Source organism: Homalodisca vitripennis, chromosome 8 (genome assembly GCF_021130785.1).
Source record: "Homalodisca vitripennis isolate AUS2020 chromosome 8, UT_GWSS_2.1, whole genome shotgun sequence".
NCBI lineage: Eukaryota > Metazoa > Arthropoda > Insecta > Hemiptera > Cicadellidae > Homalodisca > Homalodisca vitripennis.
In genome coordinates this window covers 64,891,746-64,917,199 of record NC_060214.1, presented here as the reverse complement: position 1 = coordinate 64,917,199, position 25,454 = coordinate 64,891,746, and the positions used below count along the sequence as shown (strand labels likewise).

Here is a 25,454-nt window from a genome sequence, read left to right as displayed (position 1 = left end):
AATATGAAAATAATCTTTATTACTCAATAACCATCCTCAATTCCACTATTACAACCAAATTCACAGCATTATAACAAACTTCTAAAGAGAACAGTTCATTAATAACCATCGCCCAATTTGCTCAATTTAAACTATTATGTAATACAAATTTTAAAGTAGAATCAAAATAAATATAATAAAAACCTGCGCTCCCTCGACTTCAAAAATGAATCAATACCATTAGAACAAAATTAGCAAATGTTATTAAATAAGTTCAAGCTTGGAATGATAATGAAATATGGGCTGGAATGAAATGTATTTGGAATATATATTATGGAATATATTAACATTCATAAATACTTAAATATAATGTTTCTTCTAGAGTTATTAAGTTGATCACTTTCAATGTTAGTCGTGTTTTAATCTTACAGAATACATTTTTGGGTGTACTGTAATTGTATGTGTTAGTAAAATATAAAAATGTAAAGTTTAGTTGGCGAATAAGATTTATTTTCAATGAAGATAAATTTAGGTAAACTAAATAAACTTGTAATTATCTTAGAATTATTGCTCGTATTACGATCAAAACATAATCTTACACTCAGCAAAATAAATTAAAATCAAATACAAGTAAAATAGTAATTTACTTACTTGAGAAAACTGTATTTGTAAGATCACTAAAATATAAAATGTGTTAGCAAAAAAAGTTAAGAATATTTGGAGCTTATATTCAAAACTATTGATAAACGGAAATGGAATTGAATTATAAATGACTTAATGAGCGGAAAATACGTTATTGCGCATTATTTGTATACAAGTATGAGGGCATGCCCAAGCATTTCAACTGCAAGATAAACGTTTAAAAAATGACACAGCGTTTTAAATGGCGATGCGTTCAGTCACCACTCTCAGTAGTTTAAAAAATTTCAGTAACTTAACAAGAAGAAAAATAATGCCTGATTTCATAAGTTTTACATTTCATGCATGATTAACGAACTATTCATGCACTTTAAGATGCACCAAGGAACATTTTATAAGTTTCAATATGACAGAGGAAAAATATATTATTCCTTATCCCCATACTACCAACAGTTGTAGTGTATTGGCAAAAAAAAAAAAAACAGTAAATACGTTGCATATTAAATACTGCAGGTTAATTGCTAAAATCTGTCACAGCCAATTATAGAATGTCACCGCTTTCGCTGACTAACTCTCCCAACTATAGCAGGTAATTTTACCTGTCCAAATAAGGATATTAACGATCACTATTATATCCCAGCAAACATTTTCAATATTAATCCTTATTTCCAGCCTCGATATCCAATACGTACGATGATTATTGGGGGTTTTCACGAGACTACATGAAAGAGGCTACTTGAGAAGTAATGTTCAGTTATACTGCTCGGTTAAGATAAGATGCACTTTATCAGATGAGCGAGTGCACACTGTCAGCAGTTGACATGGATAACTGGGATATTACACAGACCAGGAGACCCAAAGGTATAAGCTGTTTATTATTTATCGAGCTAGAGTTAAAGAAATATTACACATTTTGCGTTTCATAACCAGTTTACACATACAATTTCTAATCTAATCTCAGATTGTAAGGAAGTGATATTTAAAAAAATAAATTTATCGTTTTGCCTGACTTTCTGCAGTTCATTCAAAACCCACAATTTTGAAACAATTCTGCCAGACGCAAATAGGTATGTACAATTGTACACAATCTATTTTCAAAAACAAATATGTATGCATACTGATTACGATAGCTTTTAATAAATGGTTAGTGTTATTATTATTAACCGACATTGACCTTGATACAAGTTTATTAGTACAATTATTAGCCACTTATTAAGTGCAATTGTTAATCAGTCGTAATAAGTTAATAATGCCCATACTGGTAGCTTGAAATGTAATCTAATTGTAGTGATAGAGAAGATTTAATATTAGGTATTCATTCCTACATTCATTGAGGTTACCGTTATTAACGTCTTGAAAATGTTCCTGTAATAGTCCTAAATAAACGAAAAATACTACGACTGATAAAGTCGAATTAGTTAAGAAAAATTCCAGTAACAATATGAATAGTTTTTCACAGATAAAACAATTTAGGGCAAATAATGCCTTATCTGGTGGACATAAAATGCTGCATGGACAGCAAATCTGTCTCTATGTATGTATTTTTACGTGAGAATAATAAATCATAAACTTTTCTCGTTTAAAGCATACTGTAATTTATTATGACTTCTCTATGTAAATACCATGTTTCAAGATTATTATTAGTGAATCCAGTTTCTGTTTTATTCCAAGGTAAGTATAAAGTCTTATGTGAATAATGTAAAATAATGAAAGTAAAAACATAGATATCAACGAATGTATTTTGTAGTAAAAGTGGTTTCATTATCAGGACTGTAACATTTGATTCATAAAAGTTCTCAAGTTTGATGATAGCAGAGTCGCGTACATTATTAAACACATGATTAGAACTTTTACAGACAGTTATCGCTATTGTAGGTCAAGAGTAGATGTAAACAACTTATATACTACTGTTTTAGATACAAGCAATGTAAGGATAATTTATTTTAGTGGTAAGGCGTATAAAATCATTGAATTTGATTACAAAATCAAAAACTTGGATTTTTTAAATTTGTATGTTAGTTAAAAAACATATATATTTTAATATGTTCAACTGTAAAATGTTAATATGTTAAAAGTTGTTTTTTTTCTTCCTATGATACTTTCCATAAATAGATATTTCATAGCCAATTATTAAAAAGAGGATTTCTTGAAAAGTAAAATCTATTTGCAAACTGATAATATAAACACTGATATAAAAATATTTTCTTCTGATATAATAATTTCCGATATGAACTAGTTTTAGATCTTTTGTAACAATTGTAAGGATAAAAATAAATATAACATACATAGCATATAATTAAGAAAATGGCGTATAGCAGCTAAAAAGCGGGGATTAAAAAAATATTTTTCTTTTTTTTGCTTAGAATCACACATGATTCTGAAAAATCGTTGGCAGCCCAACCCTTTTTACACCCCCTATATAATACTAGAAATACTGCATATCAAAGTCCGGCATGGTAAGTTATTCCGTGAGTTACATTAGATAGTTTGTTAATAAACACGAAAAAAATCTGTATAAACAATACAATATGAACTCTTCCCCCAGAGCTCATAATTTTTATGATCACGCGGAAAGCGACCACTTATCTATCCCAGCTGAGTAAGTTATTATTTATTCTTACTCATAACATACTCCTTCCACGAAATTGTATTTTGTATCCTTTTCAAATGAGATCCCACAAATTTGTACTTTACTGGCCACTATTGGCTACCACTGTCCCCTCTTGTATTTCCGACACAAGAAATTGCAGTAGTCATGTCACTTCTCACTACCACCACCCATAACCACCACCACCACCACCACCACCACCACCACCACTACCACCACCACCACCACCACCACCACCACCACCACCACCACCACCACCACCACCACCACCACCACCACCACCACCACCACCACCACCACCACCACCACCACCAACACCACTTCACCTCTTAACCTTTTTTCCTATCTTCTTCCAACCCCCTTGGGGAAATCTTCGAAGGGGAACCTCATATATCTCCTGTTGGTGGGCTGCGTGATTCGTTCTACCGATGGCTCGCTTCGGTGGTCCTTGAACAGGCAGTGGACGCAGAGGATATGAACGCAGAGGTCGGACATTGCGTTGCCACGGACGAGCTCGTTTCCGTTCGTATATTCCAGGACGGTGAATACGGAGGCCTAGCACCAGGGAACTGGGGCACGACATTTGTGTTCGAGGGTACACCCATCTCTAGTTACTCCAACCTGCCCTCAGTCGTTCGAAGCGTTGGTAATGTTTTATGGACGCTACAAAATAATATGAGGACAACACGAGTCCTTCAGGAAGAGCAGCTGGAATGATCCTCCCCCCACCTGAGGGGGGGGGAAATCCTACCCACTAGCCGTCAAGGCAGTAGTACAGGGGCGGAATACCAATGTCACCCTCAAGAAAGGTGTACGTGTGTGACACAGATTGGAAGGAGGTGGTAGGTCCTCGGGTTCTCTCAGGAGAGGTGGCTGGCCCTGCGAACACCGATTCACCCCTCTGGTCAGACGACTAGCCCTAAGAAGGACATCGCCGATCTGGAGTTCCTCAGGCGAAATTTCGACGATACCGATCAGGACGAGGGGGAACACTTGAAAAAGATTGAGGAGATGAGTGCGGTCTGTCAGACCAACTATAGAGTGCTGACGGTACTGAAAGCAAGTGGTCCACATAGCTGAATGGGTCAGATGGATCCAGGAATGTCGGTCCACCAGAAGGCGATGGGACAGGGAAGGGGTGGTTAATCAGAACCTCCTTGTTGAGCAGGGGTCCCGGAACAATGAATAAATGAATCTGTTCCATCATATTAGTACGTAAGACTCACTTGGAATTAACTGACCACTTTTGAAAGTAATGCGGTCAGTGGACAACAATACAAAACATGTTTGTTATCCGAGTCCAGAAAGACAGTACTAGTTGTTATCAGCCAGGCGTCCGTGGCGTCTAAACACTAATCACTGATAAGCTTTCAACACGAAACTTTCAATGCACACAACTGCTATGCTTAATATGAATGTATTTACAAGAGCAAATGGTTAATAGAAAATTATTTTACTTATATATACTAAGACTACAGAAGCTATATACATATTAAAAGGGAAATAAAACATTAACTACATTATTGGAAATTTATATAAATATATACATAATTATGTAGTATACTATTCGTAAAACAAGCTACAATGTTCATTTAAAAATAATAACCTTCTAAGCTTGCTACAAAACTGTCTACTATTTACAGATAATTTGACTTCAAAAGGCAATTTGTTGAAAAAATTTGGATTATTATACAGAAATGACCTTTTAAAATGGATTTATTAACTTTTGGTGTTCTGAACATACGACGGTCTATGCTTCCGGTGGCATAATTTAGGTCCGTTGTTCCCAAGTTACCACTTTTAATGTAAACTAGTCTCAGGACTCTAAAAAACAAATAAATGCTGTAGTGGCAATATCTTTAATTGACAGAAAATTGGAAAGGGGCTATCCCGTATTCGTTTTGTATGTTATAATTCTCATAAAAGGATTCTGTATTATTCTTAGCCTCTCTATTAAATATTTAAAAGCCCCTCCCCAGCAAACGATTCCATATTAGTCTAAAATTGACCAGAGCAAAATAAAGAGTTTTTAATAAGCTTTCATCACAGAAGTTTCGCAAAAAATAAAATTTTCTAGTAGTCGATTTAAGTTTGTTTTGCAATAAGGTAATATTTTTTCCCCAAATTAATTTTAAATAAAAAATTACTCCAAGGTATTTAAATTGAGTTTCCTTCTTTATACACTTACAATCAAATAGATTATTTATGCTTCCTGTACAGCTTAATTCGTGAAATTTGAAATAATTATTAAAGTTGAACTCATTAAAATCCAAATTTACGTATTTAGTTTTATCAAAGTTAACAGGAAGAATGGCTTGCTCAACGCCTCTCTGAAGGCCACAGAAGGAAAGAGGGTGGTTGTAGACAAGAGTACGGCCACGACGCCACCCTTACCTACGCTCACCCTCACAACACGAGTTGCCACTGGCCAGGTCAACAGGACATCGATATCTGAGAGTGAAAAAAAACTGAGGAATTTTTACTTTCTGCCTCTCATCTGTTAGCAAGGGACCGTTTACCATTTTGAATAAGGATCGTAGCTCCCTCAGGAATACCCGGTAGGTTGTTTTGAACGTTTAGTAGAACTGCTGGTAATAAACTAATAGTAAAAAGTCCCTTACTTCTTTTACCTGCATATTTCTTAATATATGAATAGTTGTGATGACATTCTCTATTGCTAACCAATATACCGCGTCTCTTACTTATGCGAATATGCTAGTATATGTCTTATATCACACCCTGTTATGGATAAATTAAATTGTCATTAGTTCATAAGACATGTATTCCATCAGATTGTATATTGTAATAATTAAATTTTTTCAAGGCATTTTTAAATTGAATTGCAATTTGGGTAGCTTATCTTTTTAATAGAGGGTGGTTTAAAAAGCTAAACATGATATGATATATCTTAAAGTTAAATTGAAATGGCTCTCATGAAGTAGGAAGATGCTGTTTTGATATCAAAAGCCTGTACCATTAAAGATTACGTTAATATGTACCTCGAATATAGTTTTGTTTGCATTGAACAAATTTACATTTTATTCAACAACATAGTATACATTATGTATATTTTTAAACACTAGCCAGGAAAAATATTTTATACTAAAAAATTTTTTCAGCGGACTGTTGATTCTACCTTCAAAATTAAATATCGCCATTTAAATCTTTTGAAGTATAAATAACATTCATATGGTTTCCACACAAACTAATGGTTCTTAACACTAAGTTGGATTCAAGAAACTTTATTTCGAAAGCCAATCGGTGGATTGTTAGTTTCCATTTATGAATATTTATGGATCTGCCTTTCAGAGATTTTTTATGTTAATTTTAAGAATACTTCACCCACGCTATCTAGTTTTCACCCTAAAGCTAGTATTTATTTGGATAATATATTATTAAAGTTGTCTTTCTACAATACAGTTAATAGTGGATAACTCTAAAAATAATTTATTTTACCCTTTCAAAACTCCTGACCAGGTCTGGGTGTCCGGCACTTCCAAGCTTTCATGGCATTCACTTGTCTTGTGTTGGCATATTCAATGCGGGTCAACCTATCGGTGGGCATTGTAGCCATGACGGACAACTCTTCAAACCCGGCCTTCACGGTAATTTTGTAATACTATAGGTACATAATTGATAATCCATATTATCCTTTGATACATTGCATACCGCTTTGTGACAAAAATAAATATATACACTGTGCCAATCAGAATGCGTTCTAAATCTTTTCTTTTGAAACTTGTTAAATACATTTTCCTTCAGGAACTCCCATGGGACAGCTCGACTAAAGGCATCATCCTTAGCTCCTTCTTCTGGGGTTACCTGATCCTGCAAGTCCCCGCTGGAGAAATGGCTCGCAAATTTGGACCCAAATACCTTATTTTTGTGGCCATGTTGGTTTGCTCAGTTTTCACTATACTCAGCCCTGTCATAGCTCAGAACTTCAGATGGACTGTTTTCTGTATTACTAGAGTCATACAAGGCCTTACGCAGGTAAATACATTAATATAGACAAGTCATTATATATTACGAAGTGTGGAGTTTTAATTGACTACGATTGTTGTAGAGCAAGCGTTGATCTAACGAATACAGGGTGTTCATTTAAAAGCTTCAAACTCGTATAAATAGACTTATAGCCCAAGTATCAAAATTCTGTAAACGGGGGTGTATAGTACTACTAATTGGGGGAGAAAATGTTATACAACTAATATCTTGCGCAACCTAAAAATTAAGCTCATAAAAATGCTTTATTTTGGTAAAAATTGAAATCGACCAAGCCGTTTGGTATCAGCAGCCAATAATGTAATTTCTTACACAACAATTATTAATCTACAAACTACTGTACTACTGCTAATAACAACAAAATTACTCACTGAATACTGTAGTAAATTCTTTGTATACTTCAAATCAAATGTTCAAATTGGTAGACATTATTATTCAATCAAAAAATAACCTATTTTCAAATCATGCCTAACCTTTTTAAAAGTTTCTCTGGTTAAACGTCTGCACTCAGAAGTGATCCTGTTTTTCAAGTCTTGGACACCAGTGGAATATGCTTTAAAACTACACACCCTTTCAAATTATAACTAAGTAAGTTCAGTTCCTAATAAGTTTGAAGATATAAAAGTCTTCAAAAAGTAATAAATATAAACGTATGGTTTATAACAACGGTTTTATGATTTAGTTATACAGATTTTTTATATTTCAAAATGTCAATAATTTTTTAATGTTGAAATTCTTTGGGAAATGAACGTTCTTAGTTATTTTCTGGAAGGATAGGTCCTGGACTAATTTCGGGTAGCATTTGAAATTTCATAAGTTGTTCAATTTGTAATTTTTAGTTGTTCGGACATTGGAAATAATTAAACGAAATAAGTATATTTGTGATGTCAACGATATATTTTTAATTTGTGCGTTCTTCTATAAGAATATTAATAATTTGATATATAATAATGGTACCAATCTGTTCCCTTCCATAGTGAATCGTATCTTGTGATTATTAAGATATCATATATAAAACATAAATAATAATTATTTAGAAATGTAGCCTACTTAATCTGAATAGGATATTATGTTAATGAAATTGATTTGCAATATTCAGACGTTTATTGGATTCTAATTGAACAGCTCAACTAAAAACAATTGATATATTTATTAGTGTTATAAATTAAAATCTCTCAAAACTATTTTTATTCGTGTAATACAGAAACATGTGGAACATTCCTATTGAATAACTATTACAAGTTGAGTCATATTTTTTCAGGGGTTTTTCTATCCCTCTATAAATGCATTTTCAGCCAAATGGGTTCCTCCTTCCGAGAGGAGTAGGATATTTTCATTTGTTTTTGTAGGTAAGTGTTATATTTATATAATTAATTTATAAGTATCGCCTACTCGTATTTTAATGATTTTACAGTCTTGTTTTGATATGCAAATAAAAATGTGGATATTGTCCGAAACAAAATGATGGTCTGAAAATAAGTTATTCAGATGATTATTGCTGCATTACCTTATCGATAAAAACGGGTATAGAATTTAAATGCAAAATATTTATTGTGGATATTGTCTAAATTTTATCATTTTGCTCTCCATTAGGCAGAGGCACTAACGTTATATACTAGTTTCCATAAACAGTCATAGGTAACATTACACTAATTGTTTATAGTATCAATTGGAATGGAATTGCTCATTATCTTAGATAACGGCTGATTTACTGAGATATGTGATATTTAAACTTCCGCACCAATTTCAATAGAAAAGGGCACATGTACAACTTTCAAACTGTTTTGAATTTGTAAAATACGTGTCAATAATAAGATACATTAATGCACCATTGATAACAAAAACAACAATCAGTAATGCTAACAAGTAACGTACATTTTTTGCTTAGAGTTTTCTAAAATGAACTTTATTTGTTATTGCTTTAAAAATCAGGAGCACAGTTTGGCACCGTACTGACAATGCCGATAGCAGGGTACCTGGCCGCCAGTCCGTGGGGCTGGCCCAGTATCTTCTACTGTACCGGACTGTGCGGTGTATTGTGGTCTGTGGCCTGGCTGTTTGTAGGCGCTAACTCTCCGGACTCCCACCCTTCCATCAGCGACAGAGAGCGCCAGTACATCAACTCCGCTCTTGTCAATACGTCAGCGCAAAACAACGTATGTACCAAGCATTCTTAATATTTTCAAACTTCAGTAATTTTACAGTATTTTCCACTGAAATACAAATGCCCAGTATAGATTAACTCTTCGCGCGCAGCTGGTGGACATATAGAAATCCGCAGTACCGTCCTTGGCTAAAACAGGATAGCGGTTATAAACACAGAGCGCTCTATCAGTGAATCGACGAAGTATACGTTTATAAAAATCCAAACCAATTAAATGCAGTTTAATTTTCAATTCAACCCTTGTATTAAACGATACTAGGATGGTACGCTTGAGTGGTAATGACAAACTTGTGAGTTTATAACATTATTCAGTTATTACTTAATAAGAATGTTGAGTTCAGCTCCATTTAACCTTCTGCCTAGCGTCTGCAAAAAATTTAAACTTGAAATTTAATTTTGCGAGGTGTCTCTGAAGTAAAAACTATGCAAAAACATGTTCGTCACCAACTTTTACTGATCCCTTCAAGCGGACTGGATCCTCCAGATTCCAGAAGTCAACTCTGTGACATCGGCAGATGTCTAACGCTGCAACTAAGCGGAAAGTTAAATTTAGCTGAACTCAACATTCATATTGAATCAACCGTTCCGACCACAGCCACGTAATGTGTAATACTTACTTTATGTTTTGATTCGGCGTGGTATAACTCATAACTAAAGCCTCACGGGTTGAAATAGTATGACCAGAGTATGATTTTACTTACAGGTGTATTTGAAAGTTGTACAGTAAGTAGCTAGACTTGTAAGCAATATTTTAATAATGTAACCTCTTGTCTGAACAGTCCGACTTACAAAGCTATACGAAGTTCACGACACATTTTTTTCTACAAACTGTTATATCCATCATCAACGCTTCCATTATAATCTGCGGTGACCCTGCTTAATTACCATTGTTGCTAATATGTATATGTTTTAAAATTAATAATATTTAATGCTTTAAAACAGGTACAAAGCAAAATTACGCGGTTTTTTCCTTTTAATATATTCATTGCATATTCGCATGTGTATGTGCATGCATATATATATATATGTATATATGTATGTGTGTGTGTATGTATGTGTGTGGTGTGTAATGGTGTATTATTTTGTACTATATTTATATTCATTTTTTTTTATTAAACCAGTCCGTTATTTCTTCAGGCGTGAACAACTCGAGACTGCGCACAGGCATCATAGCCCATGCAGGCTCATTTCCCGAGGACAATGTTTTTATACATGATGCTATTTTTATGATGTTTATTTTATGTTGTTTATTCTATGATGATTATTTCTTATTCTTTCTTCACATTTAAAAATTGTTCGGTATTGTAACAATCTAGAAATTAATTGTACAGATTGTATTATAATATTGTACATATTTTTGGGAAATAAAAAAATCAAAAATCAATCAATTCAGTTCAATTCCACAGTAGTTTGTGTCGAGAGCTGAAACCTTGAGTAACGTAACCTTGTGCCTCTCCAACTCAACTTACAAAACTACACGAGGTCCGCGACACATCTTTTCTACAAACTGTCATCTCCATCATCAACGCTTCCACAGTAGTTTGTGTCGAGAGCTGAAACCTTGACTAACGTAACCTTGTGCCTCTCCAACTCAACTTACAAAACTACACGAGGTCCGCGACACATCTTTTCTACAAACTGTCATCTCCATCATCAACGCTTCCACAGTAGTTTGTGTCGAGAGCTGAAACCTTGACTAACGTAACCTTGTGCCTCTCCAACTCAACTTACAAAACTACACGAGGTCCGCGACACATCTTTTCTACAAACTGTCATCTCCATCATCAACGCTTCCACAGTAGTTTGTGTCGAGAGCTGAAACCTTGACTAACGTAACCTTGTGCCTCTCCAATTCAACTTACAAAACTACACGAGGTCCGCGACACATCTTTTCTACAAACTGTCATCTCCATCATCAACGCTTCCACAGTAGTTTGTGTCGAGAGCTGAAACCTTGACTAACGTAACCTTGTGCCTCTCCAACTCAACTTACAAAACTACACGAGGTCCGCGACACATCTTTTCAACAAACTGCCATCTCCATCATCAACGCTTCCACAGTTGATTATTGGAGAGCCCTTAATTCAAATTGTTAAAGTATCACAGATAGATAGCCTCTCACAGATCACGACACCCAAAACTGCTCATCTAGGTTTTGTAAGAGAACAACATGAACTGAACCAAATAATGGGCTCTGAACTTGCGTATTATCAGTAAAAAATAATTTCTTGATTTTCATCTTCAACGCTCTTTTATACTAATAATGATGATAGCACATGTATATTCTTAATACAAATAATTTTTGACTTTGCAGTTATGCAAAAAAATGAAAAATCAACTATATACAGAATAAACACCAATGGTCCCAGGCAGATTCCTTGAGGCACACCTCAAACCATTGCAGGACCATAATACAACCAATAACTATATTTGGAAAGTAACAATTCATTAAACAGGACAATATAACTTACATCTTCCGATCTTGTAAACTTCCAGTATGACTTAACATGCTTACTGCGGCAGACGTCTTAAGGCGTACAACTAGATGGGAGTGCACAAATTTTATCAGTATAGAATTGCAGTGTACATTTTAATCAGCTTGATTTTTCTTGTATCAAAGCCATGCAATTTCAACTTGGCCTGTAAATTTTCACGAGGTATGAAATCAAAGAACTGCTTTTTCGGGACTTCGTTATCAGGCAGACTGAGCGGTCTACACACATTTAGGAATCGGTTGACAGTTTCTATAGCTCGAACCCAAACAGTATTTGGATCAATCATTATACAATACTATTACATAACTTACAGAATCAGTGTTTCCAAGGACCACTTACATATGTGAAGTAGTCAAGGCCGTGTAGAAGAGAGTGACGATATACAAATGTAGCAATCGAGGTTGTAAAGTAACTATTTTTCTTGAATGCTCTGAGAGTTCTTCAAATTCGTTTCATTAAGTGTGTGACAGTAATTTCATATACATTTAAAATTACACAAGAAAATGTGGTGTGGTACGGTAAGTTATCATCAATTTTAATGCGGCCACTCCCACAATGCCCTCTACGCCTGGACTGTCAGATTTCAATATCATTTCGTCTTATTGTTTATACTTTGTCCTTAGTAAAAGAGACAATTATGTGAACCATTTATATTTTAATTTTAATATAACTAAAAATATACAATATTATGAATATAATAGTTAAGTTTAAATTAGTTTAATTTATCAGGGACATTTTCACTCTCTTTGGGTGTAATTTGTATAGTGTTTTTACTGTTATGTTTTAAGGCCTCAATGCAAATTTGGTCCTTGTTTATATCTTGAGTCCTTTTGAGGTATAGTGTTCAACCGTCATTGGCTGGTGGGGACCAATGGGATGCTAGGATTGAGTGACACTCCACTGTCTGACTATTTAATGTATATATATATATATATATATATATATATATATATATATATATATATATATATTGTGTATATATATATATACATAAATATATATTGTATATATTCAGTTACATTAAAACGTATTTTGCAACGTATAAATATGCAAATGTACAAACCTAAACTCGAGGACTTTAAAAGTTGCTAGTAACTTTATGGAGTTTCATGCAGTCTCAATATTAAAACTATGGGCACACATATGAGTTAAATAACTTTGTTTATGTTTCAGAAATTGGTAACTCCATGGAAGTCAGTTTTGACCTCCGTGCCGTTGTGGGCACTTCTCCTCACACATCTCGGCCAGAACTGGGGCTACTGGATGCTACTAACGGAGCTGCCCAACTACTTCAGTCACGTCCTCAACTTCAACATCAAAAGTGTTAGTTTTTTGACATTTTTCAAGATTTGAAAAAATTAATAATTTAGATTTTATGGTTATTTTACAGTAAAAGTATAGCTGAATGTTTTTTAACACTTCTGAGACCATTCTAAAGAAGAATGAGAAATGGGAGATACTCGTATATGCACACTAAATTTGTGACGTGTCTATTCACAACAAAACCAGTGACCGTTGGGAATGGCACGTATTGCGTACTGTAGATGAGGCGCGATCTGGGACCAGATCACGATCAGATATACTATTATGATATACGATATTTATAAAATTCAAGCATTAAATATTAATAAATCATTACCTGACTGCCCTTTTAGAAATAAATTTGTTTAATAAAATGATGCCGAGGTGCAAAAATTTTGATATTTTTAATTATCGTACAAAGTGAATTTTACTAAAAGCAAAGTTATTGCACAAGACAATTCTCTGTATAAATAAATGCTATCTTAATCAAATAATATACTAGTTTAAAGATAATATTAAGAAAATAAACAAGTGTACTATGGCAAAATTTTATATTAGATCCGTATTGCACGAAACCAAAAAAATATATGTTAGGCCCGTATTGCCCGAACATAGTTTACCAAAGGCAAAAATACTGTATTTACCAACTCTCTGCATAAGTTAAGTAAGTAAAGTAAAGGTAGTAAAAATAGTAGATTAGGGGTTAGGTCCGTATCGCACGAACAATAATTTAAGTAAGACAATAAAACAGTACATAATACTAGTTACTGTTGAATGTCGTTGACAATTTTCAGCGCAAGCTTGCTTTTTACCACCTCACTGGAACATCTATCATTTAGACATTGCTATTAAACCTAACCTAATCCAATGAAAAAAATGCGAATTCATGATGTGAAGATATTTTGGAAATGATTTCATCTGTAGATTTTAAACTATACATGAAATTTAAATTTTATATAGGCAAGAATAAGTTCTATGATTGTGCATTTCCAGCTATGGCTGAGCATCATTGAAGCTTATTACTCATTAGGGTGACACAATTTCTGTTTTGTCCGCCCGTAAAGGTAAAATTTTTATTTCTGTCTTCAGGTCATCTCGAGAATGAAAATAACTACATAATTTATTTGGAATGCAAACAGCCAAGCCCTACACATGACATATGGTGTGGTCTACTGATACCTCAGATTAGATAACAATAATTAAAGAATATTAATAATTATTGTTCCAAAAATTTATAAATGTGCTTTTTCAGAACGGACTGGTTACTGCTTTTCCATACTTGATCATGTGTGTGCTGACCGTGGTGTTTTCGTGGATAGCGGACTACATCAATGCTAAACGCCTACTTTCCCTCAACGTCTCTAGAAAAATGTGGAACTCAATAGGTAACTTCAATAACATGAACAATTTGTCTAATCAATATTAGAAAAATTGTTCATTTTATCCAACTTGGCTTCACATAAAAATATTCTTCAAGGTAGATAAAAAGTGTTATTTGCATTATTCATGACAGGTTTTTATTTATTATTTACGTGGCCGGTTAAAGTTATAAAAGTATAAAACTGACATGAATGAATATAATATCTAAATTAAGTCCACGTAATTTTACAAACAAATGTATATGGTTGTAAAAAGTTGGTCCAGTAAGGTTTCAAGATTATGTCCTTCTAAAATGTTACGATTATATTAACATGCCAATATTGAGGGTTATTGTCACATATTGTAGTTCGAATAAAACATCTAAACTAATAATGCATCTCCAGTTTGACATTTTGAGATAACAGCCTCATGTGAAACATACCTTTCTTTTGATTAAGCCGGAAGGGATTTTTGTGTTGTATCAAGTGTTGAACTTATTAAAAAGCATAAAATTCACACCTTCGAGTATAAATTTTAGATTTAGGCATCAAAACAATGACAAAAGGGTAAAGAATTCCTTAGTACTTATTAAGACATAAATATGTAATTCAAAATAAGACACAGGTAAATTTGGGTTTAAATTCCAGTAAGCATGGAACTAGAAATTTAGTTTATACACATTTGATAATCACCTAAAGGATAAAGAAACTTCAAGTAATTGGAGATCGTGATCTTTGTTTTTGTCATAACTCATAATTTGATGATTAACAGAGTGTAAATATATTTAAAGTATTCTAGTTCGTTGTAGCAGTGACCTGTTCATCGTGAACCAATTTTAAGGGCTAAATATGACCTTATATATGGCAGTGAAGGCGAACTACGTATGAGCAATATGCGGGAATAGTGATGAATGGTAAATTAGGGAAGGACTTATATCTATGATTCTACCGGAATGAAGAGTTGATTGGTTCACTTGTTCATTCATATAAAGCAGTAGCTTATAGAACATAAGAGAAGAATAAGGTGACATCTGGTTACACACTAACGGAATGATTGCCTTGTGTACATAAACACAGCCGCGTACTTTATTTTCCATTGCCAGAAAACTCAATAGGTTACGTCCACAAACAAAACTCTCTTTGCAATAAACTACTCCAGTTAACGTTTTTAGAGATTATCCGTGTGTTGGAAGTATTTCAATCCATACAACATTTCTATTTTCCAAATCTACCCAATTTTCTACTCTCATTGTGTTTCTTCCCCTAGCACCTCCACATCCCCTTCCAAAACTGTTTAAAAACAATGTTTAGTCCCGTTAAAATCGACTTGACCTCCGTAAAGAATGGAGTGGAGTATTTAGATCATTTTCGGTTTGAACATTGGGATATTTACAAGGAAAACTTTAACTCTAGGGGAAGTACTTTAAATATATAATTGTCGTTGAATTGTTGAATTGGTTATTTGAGCAACGGTATTACACCGTATAGATTGCGAATGGTGTCCTTTGTTTAGTACTAATTAGTATCGCCGTATATAAGATATGATATGAAAAAGAGATAAACTCCTTGCAAATTGTTGATTATATAAGGATAATCTATAGTAGAATGGCTGTACTGAATTGTTTATTAAATTGAGGTCAAATACCGACGTACGATACCAAGTCCACGTTATCACTAAGACACTTCCTAAAAATGTGTATATGACACAGGAAAAGAATCCTACCCATCGCGAAACTGCCTATAGAAAGATTAAAAGCAGGAACGGAGGAAGAAAAAAAATACACAGATTTAGTATTTTTATCTAGCAGTAGTGTAGAGGCTGCTTCTTGCAATTATGATTGGTCTAATTATCTTAGTTCAACAGTGAGTACAATTGCGAGCAAAGGAATCGACCAATCGATTCTAAAACTCAATTACCACATCTGAAACATCGAAACAATGGTAAAATTAAATAGACTACAAACACATTCGACTATGGTCTTCGCCCGAGTTTTCCAAAACATTAATCAACTGAAAGCTCTAAAGGTGCCTTGACGAGTGTTAGAAGGTAGAGCGTCTGTAAAGTGACATTTTATCAATTAACATTTTACTACTAGTCTAGGAGCTGTGAATGGAGATCGAAATGGGAGCATATCTAAAGGGTTAAAGTAAGAAACGGTGTTCTTCTCAGATTATATTTTCCTAGCATCGTAAACTTACAATCGATCGCAAGGCACATAAGTAATAGTTATACCATTGTCATAAAACTAGATAAAGCGACTGAATACTTCCGAGAATTACCAACCTCTGAAAGCAGATTTTCTGACGACTTTGCTATAAAATTAATTTCTTTCTTTTTACTATATATATAATAAATTGTAATGTCCACTTTGTGGCAAGGTTTGCTAGTTGAATCTGGGAATGTGTTCCTTACAAACCATTTCTATAAATTTACTATAAATATCTTTAGACCACTTGCAAAAAACTGAAACGCCCTATCCAACAAACAACACCTACTTGACACATGAAACGTGGATGCATACCATGGACATATGTTATGTATAATTTTGCTATAATCAACAAACTATCGATTGCAGAACGAGAATCTTGAGATGGAAAACTGTTGTATCTCTGTAAACGGCAATATATTTTTATTCTAAACATAACGTAACAATCGTAGGAAGGGTTAGTTCAATGTGAAATTAAGTTTAGCTCCAGTTTATCTTATTCTTAGTGCAGCGTCTGTCTCAGACTTGAATCCAGAATCTGGAGTCATGTTTTTCAGAAGAGATAAAAATAGGCGGCAATGAAGAGGCAGCAAATGAAATCCTTAAAACGTTTCAACACAAGAATAGGTATTCTAATTATCTCGTCAGGTGAACAACTGTGAACTTCATTGCTAACTTTTCCTGGATCTCTTCAGGCTAACAAGGCTAAGAAAGCGTCAGTTTCCAGACTCTGCACTAAGAGGAACTTTAATTGGAACTAAACTCAACATTCACATATTTACTTCTATTAATACGATACTTATTTTTAAAATACTACAGATATATAACTTGTAAAATACAAAAATTAGTCTAGTTAATAAAACAGGTACTCGTATATAGTATTACTTAATTATTGTTTTTTTTTTCAAAACTACCAGCTCATTACGGAGGAGCTGCTGCTCTGCTAGCTCTTCCACTTGTGACTAGTGTCTCTGGTGCCGTCATCTTGTTGACTACAGCCATAGCTCTCAACGCTGGGATATTCACCGGATACCTCACCAATCACCTGGACCTCGCACCCAACTTTGCCGGACTTCTTATGGGCATCACCAACGGTTTCTCTAACATCACCTCCATCCTGGCCCCGATAGTCACTGGTTTCATCGTCTCCGATGAGGTAACACCTTTTTATCATGATACTTAAACGTTTTCTCACAAATTGTTTTCACATGCACAAAATACAATGTGAAGAACGTATTTATATTGTGATTAAAACAATAACAATTGCTTATATTGCGTTGACTAATAAGTAATACTTCTTATTACCTACAGAATAGTTCATATTTAGAACGTTTTATGTTTATTATAAATAGAGAACCTATTGAGATAAGCTTCATTTGTTTGTTTATTATTAAAATAATTATATTTAAATTTCTCACTCAGGTAGCTTAATTGTTAAATAGAAAATCTTTTTTACTTAGACACTTGAGAACTTATTTCATTATTGTAGGGTACATTTAAAGAGACCCCTTGTCACTGATGAGTTCTAAAAATGTATAGGTTTAGTTTTAAAAATGTAACTTGGTGGGCATATAATTACAAGAATACTAAAACATTATAACGATATTATATTTAATTTTGGGTTTTTAAAGTATGAACTATGGAACTTTCAATAAAATTTGTTTAAATCTCTAAAAAATTACAAATATATACTGGATATATTAAAAAGAGTTCAGTAAGTCAAAATAAGCAATAATATATCTTACTAACCTCATATAACCAGTGTTCACTCATATGTATACTAAATGCCTGTCTGACTATGCATTATACTTACTTACTCAATACACTATTTGGGATAACTTTAATTACGTAATGTATACTTATCTATTATGAAGCTGTTTGACGTTTATAATCTATTATAGCTATTTAGCAATAATCAACAACTTTTTTGTTGTCTCTTAAACCACAATATATATTTCACCACAAGGTAATGTATACCTCATGTCCAAGTGTAAATTTACATACAAATTTTAACTAACGGAGTATAAACTTTCAGGTATTTTACGTAGTAATGGACAAAAAAAAATACCTACTATAAAAAAAAGGAGAATTACCAGAAATGTTTAACTGTAAAAGACATTCCAAACAATACAATTAGTTAAATTGCCGCGAACGCCTAATCTAAGACTTTTGTTCTAAACATTTTTGAAGGTAATTAATATAGTGTAGTTTTAAGAAGCCGTTAGCTGTAATAAATATAGAAGTAAAGTAGCTTTGACTGGAGTTATTAAAAAGAGAGTTTTTATTTAACGATATTTGTTTTCGTGTGTCTGATGTTTTTAAAATTATACCGTTTTCAAATAAATAATTAGTTAACTGGCTTTTTATAAATCTTCTCTAATAATTTAGATAATACATGCGAGAGGCGAGAGAGAGAGAGAGAGAGAGAGAGAGAGAGAGAGAGAGAGAGAGAGAGAGAGAGAGAGAGAGAGAGAGAGAGAGAGAGAGAGAGAGAGAGAGAGAGAGAGAGAGAGAGAGAGTCCGTGGAAATTCCATATATGAGGCTAGTATTTATTATGTGCAAGAGTGGTTTCTTTAGGAAGATTAACTTGTCTTTCATAATATCAGTCGTAATACCTGGAGCTGAGCCTCCTGTCTACTCTGACACACACTACGGTTACTGGAGTCAACCTAAACTCTGTCCGCAACCTGGTATGCGCAATGTCAACCGTGCAGTCAACTATAACTAAAGCTACCAAATGTTCTACTGGTGTCCATTTTTTTCGTTTTACCTGCTATTTCACCGATACACTGCCACAGTCTTTTTCGGATTTCCAATTAATTGGATAATTTTAACTATGTCATAGTTTTCTTATGCCGTTTTAAAAGGTTACAAGAATTTATTACGATATTTTGTAAAATAATGTAACTACCCGCGGTTGAAAGGTTGACGTTTACCCCCTTTTCTTAGTTTATATCTTAGTTTATAATTGTTAAATTGCCATAATTAGTCCTCGACTCATACAAAGCTTTAAATCCGTATTCCGAAATATTAAACTTATAGAGGAGGCTTTCATACTATCGTTAATTTTCCTGGCCAAAATTTGACGCTTTTATATACATCCTTAAATTTATTTATTTCATTCCAGTTTGAATCGAACTATTTGATTTTGTACTACAGATTTATTAATCACGTCTATACTCTTAGTCGATCTGCTGCCAGACTTCATAATAATATGTAGTCTACTCTATTCAGTTGCTATAAAAAAACTGAAATAATATTCTCCGTATTATGAGAGTATATAGATATGTGATCAATGCAGTGAGCTGTATGTACTGTGACGCGAGTAGGTCTGACTACACAAACCACAACCCCAGCAGCTTACAGGACGTCCTGATATCGCTCAGCCGCCACCGATCTCGCACTATCCAGTACACAACAGTCGCTTACTCGCCCCCGATCTCGCACTATCCAGCATACAACAGTCGCTCAGTCGCCACCGATCTCGCACTATCCGGTACACAACATTCGCTCAGTCGCCACCGATCTCGCACTATCCGGTATACAACATTCGCTCAGTCGCCACCGATCTCGCACTATCCAGTACACAACAGTTGCTTAGTCGCCACCGATCTCGCACTATCCAGTATGCAACAGTTGCTTAGTCGCCACCGTTCTCGCACTATACAGTACACAACAGTCGCTCAGTCGCCACCGATCTCGCACTATCCAGTACACAACAGTCGCTCAGTCGCCACCGATCTCGCACTATCCAGTACACAACAGTCGCTCAGTCGCCACCGATCTCGCACTATCCAGTACACAACAGTCGCTCAGTCGCCACCGATCTCGCACTATCCAGTACACAACAGTCGCTCAGCCTCCACCGATCTCGCACTATCCAGTACACAACAGTCGCTCAGTCGCCACCGATCTCGCACTATACAGTACACAACATTCGCTCAGTCGCCACCGATCTCGCACTATCCAGTATACAACAGTCGCTCAGCCTCCACCGATCTCGCACTATCCAGTACACAACAGTCGCTCAGCCGCCACCGATCTCGCACTATCCAGTACACAACAGTCGCTCAGTCGCCACCGATCTCGCACTATCCAGTACACAACATTCGCTCAGTCGCCACCGATCTCGCACTATCCAGTACACAACAGTCGCTCAGCCTCCACCGATCTCGCACTATCCAGTACACAACATTCGCTCAGTCGCCACCGATCTCGCACTATCCAGTACACAACAGTCGCTCAGCCGCCACCGATCTCGCACTATCCAGTATACAACATTCGCTCAGTCGCCACCGATCTCGCACTATCCAGTATACAACATTCGCTCAGTCGCCACCGATCTCGCACTATCCAGTACACAACATTCGCTCAGTCGCCACCGATCTCGCACTATCCAGTACACAACAGTCGCTCAGTCGCCACCGATCTCGCACTATCCAGTACACAACAGTCGCTCAGTCGCCACCGATCTCGCACTATCCAGTACACAACAGTCGCTTAGTCACCACCGATCTCGCACTATCCAGTACACAACAGTCGCCTAGTCGCCACCGATCTCGCACTATCCAGTACACAACAGTCGCCTAGTCGCCACCGATCTCGCACTATACAGTACACAACAGTCGCTTAGTCGCCACCGATCTCGCACTATCCAGTACACAACAGTCGCTTAGTCGCCACCGATCTCGCACTATCCAGTTCACAACAGTCGCTCAGCCGCCACCGTTCTCGCACTATGCAGTACACAACAGTCGCTCAGCCGAAAAAATATTATCGTATTTGTTGTGTCATGTTTTTCAGTTCCCAGAAACACACACACACACACACACACACACACACACACACACACACACACACACACACACACACACACACACACACACACACACACACACACACACACACACACAAACACACACACACACACACACACACACACATTAACTAGAAAATGATGGGATGTACAAAAAAGGCCAAATAGTGTTTTGTCATATATCCTTGCGTAAGCCTGAAAAACACCTAATTTACTATTCCCATTGGATAAAATTTGCATCGTGCAGTATTACTCGTATTTCCACGGAAACACTATTTCCGTAGTAGATAGGGTCAGAGCACGTTTAAACCTCATGTTCGAATTTAGACAATTACCAAATTCCACTTATCCCCGAATTTTTAAGCACGTACCTTTGGGATTGGGGGGCCCAGGCTAGCTGAAGGCGAATATATATATATATATATATATATATATATATATATATATATATATATTCACACTCACAGGGTGTAAATTAAGTCCTGAAACCCCTGGATATATTCTAAACGAATTGAAATATCGATTTACAATCTTCACCATACCTATTAAAATAATGTTTTGAACTATTTGAAGGATAGAAATATTACCCGCCTTCAAAAGAGGGTATAGGGGGTTGACTTTAAATTTTAAAATTGCAACCTCTTTCTTATGGCATGTCATTTGAAAGGTAAACTCAAAAGAACTACAATGACGTGAACAAAACATCTCTACGGCAATCCTAGAAACATTTATAGCTAAACAACCCCTTACATTAAGGTGTAAATTAATTTCTTATACGCCTGGTTATATTCCAAACGGATTCAAATATCAATGTAAAACCTTCACCATACTCATTAAAATATTTTTTGGAATTTGCGGAGCGCAAAATAAATTTTACTCTCTTTTCAAAGGAGGATAGAAAGGGGTAACACAATTTTTAACAAGAAACCTCTAACTTGTGACTAGTTATTTTAAATATGTATTCAATGGGAACACGATAATATGAACATAACATCATTTCGACGGTCCTAGCAAAAGTTATGGGCGCAGAAATCTGTGTTTACGTAATTTTTCTAAGGTATTTTAGTAACACTTAAGCCATTAACCTCTAAAACTGGAGGTACTGAGATTGAATCTAAATTATTGTCTTTTTACGAATAAAATTTATAAAGTAAAAGAAAAAATGCTTTTTTTAAAAACATAATTTACTTTAATTTGACCTCAGACATTAATATTCTTATAGTGTTATTAAATATTGCACCAAGCCTTTTTACTGAGGGGGGGCGGAGGTTGGTTTGAGAAATGTTTGTTTCAAAACATAGGTTGGGTAATAGATAATCTTATAGATGGTATTGCACCCAAAGTTTTCGCAGAAAATAAAACACTATTTACAACATGAAATAAAAGAGTGAGTGCTTACATTTAGTGGTTACTGTTAATATGATCTCATGGAAACGAACAAAGATTATATTTAAACTTTTTAGTATCTGCAATGGTTTTAAAAAAATTCAACAGAAATCTGTTTTATACGTAATATTTCTAATGTTTAATAGTGATACCTTAGCCACTCAAAATTTGCACTACTTGAAACATATTTACATTATAAGAAAACAAAATATTTTTAATAGTAATGTATTACTAAAAAGAATGGTACTATTCAGTCTAAGGTATCAGTAAAACAAAATAATTTTCTATAGGTTTAAAACTCAATTTTAGTCTTAAAGGTTTGAAAAATCATTAAATTAATATAGATTGTATGAATAAAGATTGAAAAAATAAATTTTGTTGGATTTCGGGGAAAACTGGGAAAGGAAAAGCGATATCTGGTTTTACAATAAGTTTTTGTGACTTCCGGAATTATAGTGAATTCTGCCAGGAATGCACCCACTACATTGAACACTTTCTCGTTCATGAAAATTCAGTCTTTTAAGTTACGAATAGTGGTGGCTTTTGTTGCTAACTAATCCCTATAGTAAAACCAAATTCGTCACCTCTATCTCATAAGAAAACTTGTATTTTCTCCTTACCAGTAATGAAAAATCAGTGATAGAACCATTATTTGGAAAAATATTAAGTTAAGTGATTAATGTTAAGGTTTTCACCATTTTTAATTTACTTAAAAATACAGTTCTATATAAAGCTAAAGTACCATTTAAAATATGCTTAAAGTATGTGATAGCTAAATATTATCACAGTAAAACATCAGATAAATTCTTCGCCGTTCTTAAAATTGAAATTAAACGTAATTTAATAGAATAAATGTTATAAGCGTAGTTCATTTTACACAAAAGTAATAACAAGCAAGTTGAAGAAATTTCCAATCCATTTTATTCCATTAGTTGAAACCATCACTGACAGTTGATAATACACGACAGTAATGTGTGCTTTTACACAACATGTATTAAAAATCTTTTTTCCCAGATTAACGGTGTATTCATTTGGATAATCTCATACTTTCTACTGTTAAATATGTATTATTTGGTATATGTAAAATAATACATATTATATTTATTGTTATTATTTGTCATAGACGAGTAGAGAAGAGTGGTTGGTTGCCTTTTACATATCCGCTGGCGTTTTCTTCATTGGCAACACAATTTTCATACTGCTTGGATCCACCGACGTTCAACCTTGGAACAAACCATCTGAAAAGGACAATAATGTGGATCGACATACACAAGCTGTATAATGGAAACGAGTTGTATAATTACTTCCTAATTTATTGAATTACTATTTATATTTATTTATTATATAATTGTTTGTTTTTTTAAGATATTGCGTTCTGCAGACTGTGGAGAGCTCTTCAGGAAAACCATGAGCTTTATTTCACTTTAAGACTGAAAGTTAAAGAAAACATACACATCTAGGAATACACACATATATATATACCTAAGATTTCATTGATTTTTTACTAATAAAGTGTTTGAAACCATTGATATGTGTTGAATTTTTGTGTGAGAGTCATGTTTGGCGTTTTAGATACCAGAAATAAGTGACGGTTTCCGAAAAAAATTAAAGTATGATAAATTGGTAAGCCTGAAAGTGTTGAGGCTGCCAAATGTCCCAAACCACACTTCTTCTGCAGTAGAAAGATTTGTTAAAAACTATTTGAAGAGGAGAGCATTCAGGACATGATGCCTTAACCTGATCTTAAAATTAATACTTGTTTTTAATAACTTAGATTTTAAACTGTGGCTGAATTTCATACCTTTACACATTAAACAGCTACAAATTTATTCTTGAAAAACACAAACTGACATTAGACGGCAATTTGAGTGAAATAGGAATATAATTTTTAACAAGCAGTAAAGTTAAATGGAGTAATTTACAAGAACCCTGTATTAATAATGAACATGTGGCTTTGTTGGATGAACATTTGTAGTGTATTGCATTCGTGCCGTTGCTATGAAAGCATAAGTAGATATGAATATGGCGGTAGTAGACCACTTTTGGGACAGTCAGATAATCAATGGAAAATACTGTTCATTGAACCATAAACGAATCTGTAAATCACGAATGAAAAATAACCGAAGCTGTTTGCTTCTACTTTCTTAAGGTGTCTATTGGAAACTTAGTAAAATCTGCATTGAATCAATATATCGGAAATGATCTCATATCTGCTTCGAATCAACGAAAATTCTGTTGGAAATATATTAAAATCTTAATGAAAGATCTTGGAAAAGTTAAAGAAAAAAAATATTGAAAAAATAGTATTAAAGAATTTAAATTGCCTCCTACAAACCAATATAGTAATAAAAGTACTATTTTGTCCTATAACTATACTTTTTTTCAATAATTTTAAGTCTTAGTTTACACATTTTTCTATAATAACTAGAAGAATCTATCGCTGTTTCACCAGAAATTGTGCTGATTCCTGTCAAATTCTAGTAAAAATCAATACTTT

General features: G+C 34.3%; 1 protein-coding gene across 1 annotated transcript; it reads left to right on the top strand.

Annotated features, from left to right (window-relative positions):
* Nucleotides 1-1,406: 1,406 nt before the first annotated feature.
* Nucleotides 1,407-24,484, top strand: LOC124367640 (putative inorganic phosphate cotransporter). Its single transcript, XM_046824620.1, has 9 exons — nt 1,407-1,479; nt 6,704-6,831; nt 6,989-7,219; nt 8,490-8,577; nt 9,161-9,384; nt 13,061-13,210; nt 14,442-14,574; nt 17,672-17,910; nt 24,081-24,484. Exons 1-9 carry the CDS (start codon nt 1,410-1,412, stop codon nt 24,237-24,239), a joined length of 1,422 nt encoding a protein of 473 aa, XP_046680576.1. The 5' UTR covers nt 1,407-1,409; the 3' UTR covers nt 24,240-24,484.
* Nucleotides 24,485-25,454: the final 970 nt, after the last annotated feature.

Bases quoted from the DNA above. Each gene is read 5' to 3' on its own strand.
- LOC124367640 (XM_046824620.1), top strand. From the start codon at position 1,410: ATGAGCGAGTGCACACTGTCAGCAGTTGACATGGATAACTGGGATATT. The intron at 6,832-6,988 runs GTAATTTTGTAA...ATTTTCCTTCAG, and splicing joins CTTCAAACCCGGCCTTCACG to GAACTCCCATGGGACAGCTC. The intron at 17,911-24,080 runs GTAACACCTTTT...TATTTGTCATAG, and splicing joins GTTTCATCGTCTCCGATGAG to ACGAGTAGAGAAGAGTGGTT.